Genomic DNA, 10,502 nt, shown 5'->3' on the forward strand with positions numbered 1-10,502 from the left:
GACCGCCCCACTGGGTCCGATGCACGATTTAGCACGCCAAAAATGCCAGCTGGTGTTACCTACAGCTGTTCAGATGTTAACTGGCGTAGCTGCGAATTGGTTGGAAATAGTAGATATGGCATCCCAAAAGAGGTTTTGGGTAATGGGTATATTTACCATGAAACGTGTCGCGTGAGACGTAAAACGTATCCGTGATATTGTGTTGAACATCAACGCGATGCAATGCTGGTCAAAATAAATGTATTTCAAAACACGTCAAATGTTTATTTACAGCGGCTTGGTAACGATCACTCAAATTGACCTAATCTTAGGTCACCGATAGGCGATATCGAAATTCCGAGATATGAGTTTTGTACAAGTACCTAGGTATGGTAGGTACATATGTATGTACATACATATACATTTTGTACATATACCTACTATTGCTCTTATCAATCGCTGAAAGTTTCAAAGCAATCAGCGGTCAATCGGTGTAGGTATGGCAGACATTGAAACGTTTTATGAGGTGAGGTCACTTGAAGTGACCTAGTGACCTGGCCTTGAATGACCTTGGTCTGAAATTTTCAAAACATGTGTAGAATCGATGTATTATACCTAAGGTGTCTTTTTTATAAATATTTGTGAAAAACCACAGGGAGGGGTGTCAATCCCCCAGTAGGGCGCGGGTTAGTGGTAGAGAGGGGAGGGCGGATCCCTTGTCTTATGTTTTCGTGAATATCTAAAAAGGAAAAACGCATTTGTTAGGCGCATGAAGGTCTGGAACGTTTCCTTCTAGTATGCACCATTGTAGACGGTTTCAAAATGCTGGTGGCAAAAAAAAAAAATAGGCGATCAAGGTCTCTACCGGTGCAGGCTCCAGACTCGTCAAACCTCTGTGCGTTTTCACTAGTGATGTCAATTACGGAAAATCGTGATACCAATACCAAACCAAATGCCGACAATATCCATGAAAAAAATACCGAAACCAACCGACTTGGGAATATGAGGAAAATACCAACTTTTTACCAAACTCTCAACCTCTTTTACATTAGTGAGAATTCATAATACCAATAAAATATCAAATGCATTCGCCTTGAAATACCAAATACCAAGTTGGTATCGGTTTGGTATCGGTATACCAAAAAGTTGGTATCCGATTGACATCGCTAGTTTTCCCTCTACTTCCGCTTGCAGCTGACAGACGCCAGCATATGACGTCATCCGTTCTCTGTGGCCATGATGGGCAGCACGTGACCAGACCCACGGAGTGAGGAAGCCCCCTCATCAGTCGCGGCAGATGGATGATTTTCCGCCCCCTGCCCTCGGGATCGGAAGCGGGCAGCGTGGCGGAGTTACGCTGGCAGCGTGGCTGGAGTTACGCTCTGGCAGCGTGGCGGTGTTACGCTGCGCGCTCCAACCGTTTGATGGGGTAACGGCCGTGGCAGGGCGCGACAGGCCGGGTGTCGTCACAGCGGATCGTGAGTCGTGACCTCCCTCTATGACTGACGGGTGTCCAAAGCTGTGTATGCTATACAGAGATCGCTGCCCGTGTGGGACCGATTGGCTTCTTCCATAACCAGCGGGGTAGCAGTTGGTCGACGGGATGGGGCTATTTGGCCTGTGCCAATCAGAGGTCGGGAACGTATGATACCTACAAGTGGCCGAACTTCAGTTTCATCAACTTTGATTTCAGGTTTGAACATTTTTTTTCATATTTTCACCAGCAGCTCAGAAAAGTGACTTTTCTTACAACCATATCCTGAGTTATGCATTTTTTGGCAGTTATGCCGGCCAAATGTAACACTGCATCATTATTACGAGTGCCATGGATCACTCGTTCCCAACGAAAATGCATAACACTCAGATTTACCTATCGAATACCTAACTCTCCCCTACATTGTGTAGTGAAGAGTCAAAAGAAGACTCTCACCACCGCCTGATACATATGCATTTAGCTGACTACTTCCCGAGCCGCTGCCCATTCAAACTGTTTATGACGATAGTGGTACAAAGGTACAGTCTGTATCACGAATATGGTCGCCCATCAGTGACTGCGGATTTTCATAAAAAAGGATGATCGGTGACGCGGTGAGGGGTGCGTGCCGCCATGCGCCGGCTGAAACGGCTCTGATCGCCGATCGGTCCGCTCGGCGAAGGGTGACGGCACAGTACTGACCTACGGTACCGTAACCGAACATTGCCTCACCGAAATTACGCACCGGTATTCATCATTGATGAGCAGCATTATACGCTCAGGTTTTGTCATAGCATAATAGTTCGACCTACACCAAGCCATGCATGACCCGTGATTTGTGAAAGCTCTACGTGTAGGTGAAGAGAACTCCGTGGACCCATTTCCCGGTCCGTCTCCTCTCTTCCGTAACGCACCGTCATCCCATTGTGAGCAGCCACTCAACTGTCCTCTGTCCAAGGTCGTGATCGGCGAGCGTTCGTGTCCGCGCCCGACTTCACCCGATGTTTTGTCGGATTTCGGGTAGTCGAGGTCTGGGCACCGCGCGGGTCACAGCGCCTGTGGAGAGCCAGAGACAGGCGGCGACGGAGAGCAACAGTATAGGCGACAGTGCGGGCGACGGTGCAGGTGACAGTGCAGGCGACAGTGCGGGCGAAGGGGAAGACGACGGCTACAGCGACCAAGCACATCGGGCATTGCCTGAAGGTAGCTGGTTGTAATCAGTCATGCCAACTTTCAAAGGTAAATCTAGGCATGACTCGGAGTTTCGAATGAACTAGAATTACACGAGTAGGGGAAGTTGGGGCAATGCCGGGGTTGGGGCAAAGCCGAAATTCGAGATATTTCGAAAACCGTACGACATGGATGCCACCTGTCAGTGATGATCTGAAGCTTAAGTGACTACCAATTATCGCATGTTTGTTACCAGTCGTCATTCGGAATACTTCGGCTGTGAGGGCGCCAAGAGCATTTTCAAGGTACGTTTCCTTTGTACTACATGCGTCTTCGAAGCTGCATTTCCTACTCATTATGCTACCGTTTGTCTGGCCAATTCGGTCAAGTAATCTTCAGCACGTCTTTGCATAAGTGTGCTGCCTATTTGAAATTTATACAGCACGTTGAAAAGTTATGGGCCTGCAAATGAAAGTATGGGTGGCTGGGGTAATGCCGAAAACGTGCAATTACGCGGCGCGTTAAAGCATGCTACGTGAACTTTACCGCTGTAGAATAGCAACGCGTATTTTTAGTCACACAAATTACACTTTTAACCGACACAACGGCCTGTTACCATAAGGAATGATTTACCTGGCCTTTTCTTATTATATCACACAATTATAACTTCCAGTGTGCACCAAGCGTCCTCAAGCTCTTAAAACGCGTGTCAGCTTTGACGAATTCTGGATAAAATTTGAGATAAAATAGCAAAACATCAATTTCGGCATTCCCGTAGATCATTTCTCCCATTTTCGGCTTTCCCCGCAGTCCGGGGCAACGCCGAAAAAGTCACTTCTTTGATATTTTTAGTTTGTGCGCTTAACGGTATGCGAATTCATCAAATGCGCCTGGTATGTTTGAAAGGCAAAAGACTGGCCTCTCGAATGACGCCAACAAGAATAGCTTATGTTGTCTACCTTGCGTGCTACGGGCGTCAGAAAAAAAGTATTCGGCGTTCCCCCAACTTCCCCTAATCAATAATATGCGTATGAACGCCGATGCCGATCTTGGCTGACATATGACATTTTTTTTTAAACATTGCTAAACCTCAAGGTCACTGAGGTCTGAGACTTGTGATAAGACTCTCATTCTGAGAGTCCCATCACAATATTATCCCCGATGCGAGGTCAACATTTCCACAGAGAGCTTATCGATATTCAAAAGAAGTCACAGCCGAGTTCACAGCACATAGACAAAGGTACATTTGCATAAGACGTCTAGTCGCAGAAACCTAACGTCATGAGTAATTTGTTTATTTATTGCTTTCATGCGACGCGTTATGCTTAGTTGAAACAAATATCCCTATCCGTTTTTTTTTTAACCCATTTACGCCCTTCGTTGCGTTTTCGCAACGCAAGCAAGCGTCGACGTGATCGAAGCTTGAGAAGTGTGTAAAAGAGACTAACCGATGAGATAAGTTTCAGCGTGTGTGGCATGGTTGTGCGCATGATGCTACGCAGTTACAAGTCTGTGCGGCCGGTAAGTTACTGCCTAGAGCTCCCAGAGGGAAGTCGAAGGTTTTCTGAGTGATGACGTCACGAAAACCAAGATACGTAGGCTAATTGCTTAGTAAAATCGTAATGAAAATTGTGTAAACATATTCTGCAGAGTCCCTACAATAGCTTAGATATGCATTTTGTCAAGAAATAATGCTACAAAAAGGGTTTGTGACTATTTTCAAATATGACGTCGCGTTGCGGGAACGCAACGAAGGGCACATCGGAAAGACAGCGGTGTTGCGAAAACGCAACGATGGGCACATTGACAGGGTAGCGGAAGTATGAATATCAACAATAGACTTCACTCGTGATACGCTGTGGGTTCTCTCTTTCTCTCCCCCATCTTCCTCCCTCTCCTCCTCGTTCCACAACTCTCTCCCTCCCTCTCTCCCTCTCTCTCTCTCTCTCTCTCTCTCTCTCTCTCTCTCTCCCTCTCTCTCTCTCTCTCTCTCTCTCTCTCTCTCCCTCTCTCTCTCATTTTGTAGCCCTGAGGCTGTAGCGGCGGAACATCATCAATTAAGGGGGGGGGGGCACTGCCGACTTGTGGTCCCATTCTTTCCATTTCCATGCAACGCCTATATGGATAATGTTAAAATGGCAAAATCAAGGGGAGCACGGTGCCCCGGTGCCCCCTCCCCCCCCCCCCCCGCTCCGCCGCCTATGCCATGTGTATAGGTATGTTTAGTGCAAGGTGCGTTCGCACGTAAAATGTTGCGACACATTTCATATTTGCTGGCTCAAACAGCCACAAACACTCCTTTTTTCTCTCGCAGATTATCGGCCTCGGGCTGTTCGTTCACTAAGCAATGTGTTCCCATGCATCTGAAAATCGCATGGTATGGGAAAGGATCCATGCATCAAACGGTCGGCGATGCTAACGGAGCTGAGAGATAATAAGGTCCTTTGGAAATTGGATCTACTATGTACATACCTACATTGTGCATATATAATGAGTAACGGGGATGTATTCTGGTATCAGGCGACAGATAGGCATCGCCATTCTCTGGATAGAATCTGCTGACTATTTACGTTAGAAAAGATAACTGAGGGTCGGCAAATAGTGGGATAGGCCCCCTCCATGGGGGTAGCTGAGCCTTTCGGCAGGGGAAATGAGGGTGGACCTGGGAAAAGTGATTTTTAGGATTCACAACTAGCATAGATTCATAAAAAGCTTGATGTGGAGTATACGCTTGTTTTCTTACTTTGATATGCTTTTTATCTAATCAGACCATTTTTAGAGCTAGCAGGATTATTGGAATTAGGGGAGACATATGTCTGACTGGACACGGTTAATCGTAGACTGGAGACTGAGCCCAGCCAGTGGGCAGGCCATCCATCGCCCACCCGCTTCCCCCCCCCCCCCCCCCTCCCAAGCACTCACTGCACCCGGCTACAGGCGCGCTCCTATGTGAGCTGCCCGATTGCGATATACGTTGCCGGTCCAGCCCGGAACAGGGGGTTGAGGCGTGGAGGAGGATTCGACTATCCTGAAGATGGAAAGGACGGATTGACGTCGAATCACCATTCTGTCCTGGCATTGTCTCGAGAAAGAGGTTACACGTGAAGGTCGCTGAGAGTGGGGCCATGGAAATTTTGGATTAGGTGTAAACATGATAAACTGGGAGTCGATTTGTTGTGATGCGCTACGCCTTACGCGGGTAATTTGTTAGAGCCGGATCGGTCCTTTTTTCTTTTTGCTGGGAGTGGGTACGACTAACCTGCAATGGAATTTAACTTAACTCCTAGGAGGGTGGTTAACAATGATTGCGGATATACGCGCATACCTGAGGCACTGGTTTACTCCCAATCCTCCGTTTAATTGTATTCAGTGTGGGGTCTGATAGGTGGGAGTAATGGCTCTGTCTAGCTTCCAAAAAGAAAGCATCACCCTGGATACGTGTCGGCCACAACTTTAAATGAACAGCAATGGACAACGTAAATGGTTGATAATGACCGTGTTGCCATCTCCCCGTTCGCGAATCATGAAGTTATGCTCCCTCACTTAGGCTCTTAGGCGGGTTATAGAGCATGGCGGATGTTGGTTCAGCATTTTCAAGCAATAGTTGTCAACAGTTGATTGACATTTTGTCAAAACATATTAGCATATACGGCAGTTCAGTGTACTTTATGTCCGTCTGATGTGCCCGTCGTTGCGTTTTCGCAACGCTGATGGCGCCCGGTGTGCCCTTCGTTGCGATTTCGCAACGCATGTTTTTTACGTTTTTCTCGAAAAACTTTTGCTGCAGGCAAAAATTATTTTCGATTCCATGCAAGGCCCTGGTAGGAGCATGACATATTTTGATTTCGTCAATTTTCATGATGGTCAATATTCCTGGGCATAAATGGGTTAAGCTGAAGCCGATATAGGTATTACGTGTATGAAGCTATATCGCCAGAGCTCATGAAAAGTTTTGAGAAAAATAGTTTGGAATTACAAATAACTTGCTAGGCGATTGCCGATGCAAATGCTCTTTGTCACTCACACCCCGTAACCGGTTCCTTTGCATCATATCCACTTAGGTAAATCGCTCACATACAGTCCATGTATGCCACGTCATAACGTTTTATCTTCTAAGGATTCGTCCTCTCACTATATCGGCTCAGTGAACACCGGATTTCAGAGCGATCGAAACGGTTGAGAGCGCATATACCTATCTTACTTTTTTCCTTTCTGCCCTTTTGTAATCGATTAGGAAGATGAGAAATGTATGATAATAAATAAGAATTGCATAAATCATACCCGAATAAATTGCCATGGCAAGTGCTTTGTTGGATGAGGCTTTGGGCTTGCGAAGTCACCGATGAGCGAGCGTCTGCTTTTTTTATTAGTTCTAAAATGTTGTGCATGCCGACCATGCCTAACTATCTGTTCCTTCCCTCCAGGTCTCTGGCTGCTCTGCTCGGCACTAGTGACGTCACGTCTCAGCTCCGCCGACAAGCTGCCGTCGGTGCCGACCGCTGCCGACGGCCTCTACTCGTACCTGCCTCCCCTGGAGGCTGACGCACCCGCGCCGGATAGCTTCTCCTACCTGGCTCCCGACGGCCCCTCTCCCTATGACGTCACTAGTGTCTCTCCCTATGACGTCACCAGTCCCACCTCCTCATACACCTCTATTAGCCCGGAGCCGTCCCACGGCCCCGTCAGTCCGGCGGCGGTGTACGGACAGGCTTCGAACGGTGGTGGTCCCCTAGCGGTGACCCAAGAGGGTCACCTGGAGGGGGTGACCCTGGAGGCGGCCTCTGGGGGTCAGGTGGACGCCTGGCTAGGAGTGCCGTACGCCAGCCCGCCAGTGGGGGACCTCCGCTTTCTGCCGCCGCAGCCCGTGGAGCCGTGGCACGGCGTCAGGGAGGCCAAGAGCCAGCCAAACGCCTGCTGGCAGGTGAGGTTGCGCTGCGACCCGGCGGGGAGCGTAAGGTGCATCTGGCATTCTTTTAGAAAAGAACGCATCCGGACTTTTCCTTTACACATGTGCTGATGGTTGTGCCTTTCTATGATTTTACCGTTTCAATAGACGATCGATAAAACGCAATCAAACCGATTTCACGTGTAAATAATTGCGCATGATTTACTTCCCGTTCTTTGTACTTATCCAACTGCCCCATGCTTTCAGGTGACGGACACGTTTTTCGGCGATTTCGCTGGCGCCACCCAGTGGAACGCCAACACCCCGCTGAGCGAGGACTGCCTGTATCTAAACGTGCACGCGCCGCACTACCGGCCGGCACGTCCGGCGGCCGTGCTCGTCTGGATTTACGGCGGCGGGTTCTACAGCGGCTCGGCGGCGCTGGACGTCTACGACCCCACGGAGCTGGTGGCCGCAGGAGGGGTGGTCGTCGTCGCTATGCAGTATCGTGTCGGCTCCCTGGGCTTCCTGCGGCTCGGCGACGCGCCGGGAAATGTTGGCCTGCTGGATCAGGTGGCCGCGCTGCGCTGGGTGCAGAGGAACGCTGCAGCGTTCGGCGGAGACCCGAACCGTGTGACGCTGTTCGGAAACTCGGCCGGCGCGGCCAGTGTCAGCCTGCACCTGCTGTCGCCCGTCTCCGCGCCGCTGTTCCGCCGCGCGGTGCTCCAGTCCGGCTCCGCCACCAACCCGTGGGCGGTGCAGGAGCCCTCCGAGGCCCGCCGGCGCGCGCTGCGGCTGGCTGATGAGGTCGACTGTCCGGCAGCCTCAGATGACCAGGCGCTGACCTGTCTGAGGGAGATCGACCCCGAGACGCTCGTCAACTCGGAGTTCTTCACCACGGCGTTCGCCGACTTCCCGTTTGCGCCGGTGGTGGACGGGGAGTTCCTACCGGAGGATCCCGCCGCCGCGCTGGCCGCAGGACGCTTCAAGCCTGCCGACCTGCTGGCGGGCACCACCTCTGAGGAGGGTAATTACTTCCTGTTGTACGCTCTTCCAGAGTACGCCAACCTGAGCGCGGTGCCCACCCCCGATCGCTCGGATCTGACGCGTTACACAGAGGTGCTGAACGGAGACCTCTCGCCGGCGGCGCTACTGACCGTGGAACATTTCTACACGCCTTGGGGCGCTCCCGACCAGCCGGCCGCCATCCGGGACGCCGTGGACAAGATGGCCGGAGATCGCCAGTTCACCTGCGGTGTCAACGACGTTGTGGCGGCGCACGCGCGGAAAGGGGGCGCTGTGTGGCAGTACCAGCTGCGACAGAGGGCGCCCGGCTCCATGTGGCCCCGCTGGAGCGGCGTGCTGCACGCAGACGAGGTGTTCTTCCTCTTCGGCGCCGCCCTCAGGAAGCCAGAGGAGTTCAGCAGAGAGGACGTCATCCTCTCCAAGCGGATCATTCAGTACTGGACCAACTTCGCCAAGACCGGGTATGTCCACTCCATTGGTCACTATATCCCTGTACATTTCCCACGTTGCTGTTCGGTGTAAATGATTTGATCATATGATGTCTACAAAACAAAATGGTTCGGCCTCGTTTTTTCTTTCTTACTAGCAATGTCTACCCATATTTCAGGAAGGCATGTTTGAAGTGAAGACTGGCAGATGAATGAATGAATGAATGAATGAATGAGTGAATGAATGAATGAATGAATGAATGAGTGAATGAATGAATGAATGAATGAATGAATGAATGAATGAATGAATGCAAGGTAGACGAAGTGATGAGTGCAACATCCCATCACAATTTATTTTCGTTGCCATCCGTACAAGCCAGCCACCTTCTCTTAGTTCTCAATTCTCAACCACCCATTGACTGACCTGACCTGACCTTGACCTCCTCCCGTGTTTCAGGGACCCCAACTATTCTGGCGAGCAGTGTGTGCGCAGCCCAACCAGCCACGAGTGGCCTCTGTACGAGCCGGTCGGCCAGCGCTACATGGTCCTCTCACACTACGGTCCGGTCACCGGTCACGCGCTGCGGGTCGGCCCCTGCGCCCTCTGGAACCACCTAGTGCCGCGGCTCAACGACACGAGCGCCATCTGTGATAAAGTGTAGGCGACCGCAGCGCCACCTCCTGCGGTGCGGCGAGGAGGGATACTAGCGGTACTTTCAGCAGTCGTAGATGGCGTATGCTGGCGTATATCTGTATGGCAGCATATCTCACCAGCCATTTGTGCATACCTACTGGTCCTATCTTGGTTATGTTTGCGAGAGCGATTGGTACACGATTTTATATCAAACAGGGTTCCGTCCGCAATACAACAAGTCCAAAATTGCATCCTCATCGGTCAAAATGTCGATCATCCCCGCTCAAAATGTCGCAGCACTAATCGAAATACCTATACTCGTACTACCCCTAACTGCCTACATCATTCAGAGCTCACCACAATCCAGTCAGCTTATCTCGGGGCTAGAGACCCCTACTGCTGCCGACTGCCTCTATCTCCGCTCAACGCAGCACCGTAAAGAAGAGTCCAATGCATACCCATTACCCACTTATGTCAACCCAGTGGGCAGTGTTGGGAGTTTTGTCAGAGGGTACGCCGATATTAGAACGGTGCTATGTAACTTCATGCCTGTAGAAGCGAAGTGCACACTTCGAGGTAAAATAAATGCCGTAAAGTGGGGCTATTTGAGACAGTGGGGCTATTTGAGACAGTATTTAAAATCGCTATAAAATGAAGATCGTTTGATTTTTGTGTGATATTTTTGCTCAAGTAGGTGAGGAATCGAGCAGTAAATCGCCTGAGCAAAAAATTAAGCATTAATTTTAAGTGGTTTTTATTTTATAGCAATTTTAAATACTGTCTCAAATAGCCCCACTGTTTCAAATAGCCCCACCTTACGGTGCCTATTTTCCACGTTTTTTATGATGGCTTGTAACAATGATGTCTGAAGTCTTCCATCGTCTAATAAAGGAATCCATTGTCGCA

General features: G+C 50.0%; 1 protein-coding gene across 1 annotated transcript; it reads left to right on the forward strand.

The window, feature by feature from the left end:
- The first annotated feature begins 2,488 nt into the window (after positions 1-2,488).
- LOC122375832 (acetylcholinesterase-like) lies at positions 2,489-10,502 on the forward strand. The gene is made up of 4 exons (XM_043355369.1): positions 2,489-2,692; positions 7,048-7,544; positions 7,776-8,995; positions 9,420-10,502. The coding sequence occupies exons 1-4, from the start codon at positions 2,677-2,679 to the stop codon at positions 9,622-9,624; spliced, it is 1,938 nt and encodes a 645-aa protein (XP_043211304.1). The 5' UTR covers positions 2,489-2,676; the 3' UTR covers positions 9,625-10,502.

The sequence above is a fragment of the Amphibalanus amphitrite genome, unplaced genomic scaffold (assembly GCF_019059575.1).
Source record: "Amphibalanus amphitrite isolate SeventyFive unplaced genomic scaffold, NRLGWU_Aamphi_draft 001935F_arrow, whole genome shotgun sequence".
NCBI classification, from domain to species: Eukaryota; Metazoa; Arthropoda; class Thecostraca; order Balanomorpha; family Balanidae; genus Amphibalanus; species Amphibalanus amphitrite.